Source organism: Kryptolebias marmoratus, linkage group LG13, assembly GCF_001649575.2.
Source record: "Kryptolebias marmoratus isolate JLee-2015 linkage group LG13, ASM164957v2, whole genome shotgun sequence".
Lineage (NCBI taxonomy): Eukaryota > Metazoa > Chordata > Actinopteri > Cyprinodontiformes > Rivulidae > Kryptolebias > Kryptolebias marmoratus.
Window position 1 is genome coordinate 14,780,117 of NC_051442.1, and position 2,019 is coordinate 14,782,135.

The following is a 2,019-nucleotide window of genomic DNA, read 5'->3' on the forward strand; positions in this document are numbered from 1 at the left end:
GGGGGGGGGGACAAAAAGGCCGGAGTGCAGTGATGGAGGTCACAGAGGTCAGGGAGGTCACAGAGACTTGGCCCAGGAACCTGCAGGGGGAAGGGTTCTTACAGGAAGCCTCGGCTGAGGGGGGGGAACAACACAAACTAGAAAAGGTTTGTGTCGGGCGATAAGGGAGATGGGGAAGAGAAAAAAAAAAGGTGACAACAGCCTCCCTTGTTTGCTCAGAGTTTCGGTGCGGGGGAAATCTCCCACACCTTTCGAGGTAGACACTTTTTAAAAAACAAAAAGCAAAGTTCACCGGGAGGCGTAGAGTGGATGCGTTTACAACGGTGGAGCCATTTTTATCTAAGAAAACCACTTCCTGGTTTAAACCCCTGATGGCATGGCAGCAGGGCAGGGGAAAAACTCGATCCAATGGGAGTTTTCTATAATTTAGGGCCCTTTAAGTCGAGATCAGCCAGAATACGACTCCTCTTTGCTCCTTTTTTCCCCCCTAAAACTGATCTACATATTGGATCGCAAACACCTTCAACCAAAACTTCACTCATTATACAACAATAAAGTTATATAACCTTTTTTAATTAAAAAGTTTGATCAGAGACATCTCTAACAACACTATACACGCTCTGAAACACTTTCACACATTTAAAAACATGAGACAGGCATCCTGAGTTACAGCTGAACACAATTAAATTCCATTAAAAGGAATTTGTGCCTGAAATGGAAACCGACCCAAACTTCAGACCACATCTGAAAGTCAAACACCTCCCTGTGGCTTCAGAGGACTAACACAGTTCTGCTCAGATCAGGATCGTTTTGAGTCATGATTTGTTTCAGATTGGAGACCGAAACGCTGACCTGGGTCGAAAAGGAGGAATCAGGAAAATGGCTCACCTGTCGCTGCGCACAGGAACAAAAGCGCCGGAACGAATCTGCTCATGTCTGCGTCTCCCTCGAGCTCGACGCTTCCAAAATTATTCTCCTTTAAAAAACAAACCAAACAAAGTGCTGGCCTGTCAGGAAGTGTCTCACAAGTAGCCCTCACGTCGAAAGAAGACCTTCGCTGCTCGGTTTTGTCGGTGTTTTTTTTTTTTTTCTTTTTTTTTCTTTTGCCACCAGCTTCCGGTCTCGCTCTCACCTGAGGCGGAGCCCGACCAGGTGTCAACAAGCTCGGCCGACTTCCGGTATATAAAAAAATAAAAATCAAGGGATCGGGCGCAGGTGGTTCCGTGACGACAGAGCAGGACAAACAGGTTGGACTGAAACGAACCCTCCTCCCTGAGTGGAGGAGAGGAGAAGCAGCTGCGGTGTTCTCCTACGGCAGCCCGCAGCTCTCTGATTGGTCCCTGCCAGGCTGCCACACATCTATGAGTGTTTGAGGTGTTCGACTTCCTTCCTCCGTCCCATTGTTCGATGTATGGAGCTCTGTTTGGGCCAAACTCACCCCCCCCCCCCCACACACACACACACACACCTCCTCCTTGCATTCTTTACATGAGTCACATTTATTGTTGCCTTGTCTTTACCTTGAAGTTCAGGAATGACGTCAAAACAATAATTTACTTTGTCCCATTCCAGCTCCAGGGTAGGAGAGCAGCAGGATCTGTGTCTCAGTCAGCTCAGAGGTTGGAAGTCTGGGAATGATGTCCGATCCCGACTTTAACCGTGCTGGACCAGGATCGTACCGAGGTGAACACAACTCAAGTCTCGCTTAACAGTGTTTTAACAGCATTTGTCATCTAACCCTTTTTTCTTAGCCATTCCTTTCAGGATTTATGTTCAGAGTCCGTATTAGTTTGAATCATTTACTTAAACATAAGAATAAAAGATTTATCTTTTTTCTCTGTGTTGACCTCGGGATTATGAGTCACCACTTATTTGTGACTCAGTGAACAATACCTTTTTATTTTCTTTTACTTTCTTTTATTTTATTGTTCTTTTACTATGGACCATTATTGTGTCTGGAATAAAGATTGATTGACTGATTTAGCGTTGATTATGTTGTAAGAAGGTGACTTGAGATAC

The 2,019-nt window shown here is 45.4% G+C and overlaps 1 protein-coding gene across 1 annotated transcript in view; it reads right to left on the reverse strand.

The window, feature by feature from the left end:
* The window catches only part of f11r.1 (F11 receptor, tandem duplicate 1), an 8,994-nt gene extending 7,749 nt beyond the window's left edge, over window positions 1–1,245 (reverse strand). The window contains exon 1 of the mRNA XM_017432010.3: window positions 889–1,245. Within this exon, the coding sequence (XP_017287499.1) occupies window positions 889–934 (46 nt within the window). The 5' untranslated portion in view covers window positions 935–1,245. The remainder of the gene's footprint in view (window positions 1–888) is intronic.
* Window positions 1,246–2,019: the final 774 nt, after the last annotated feature.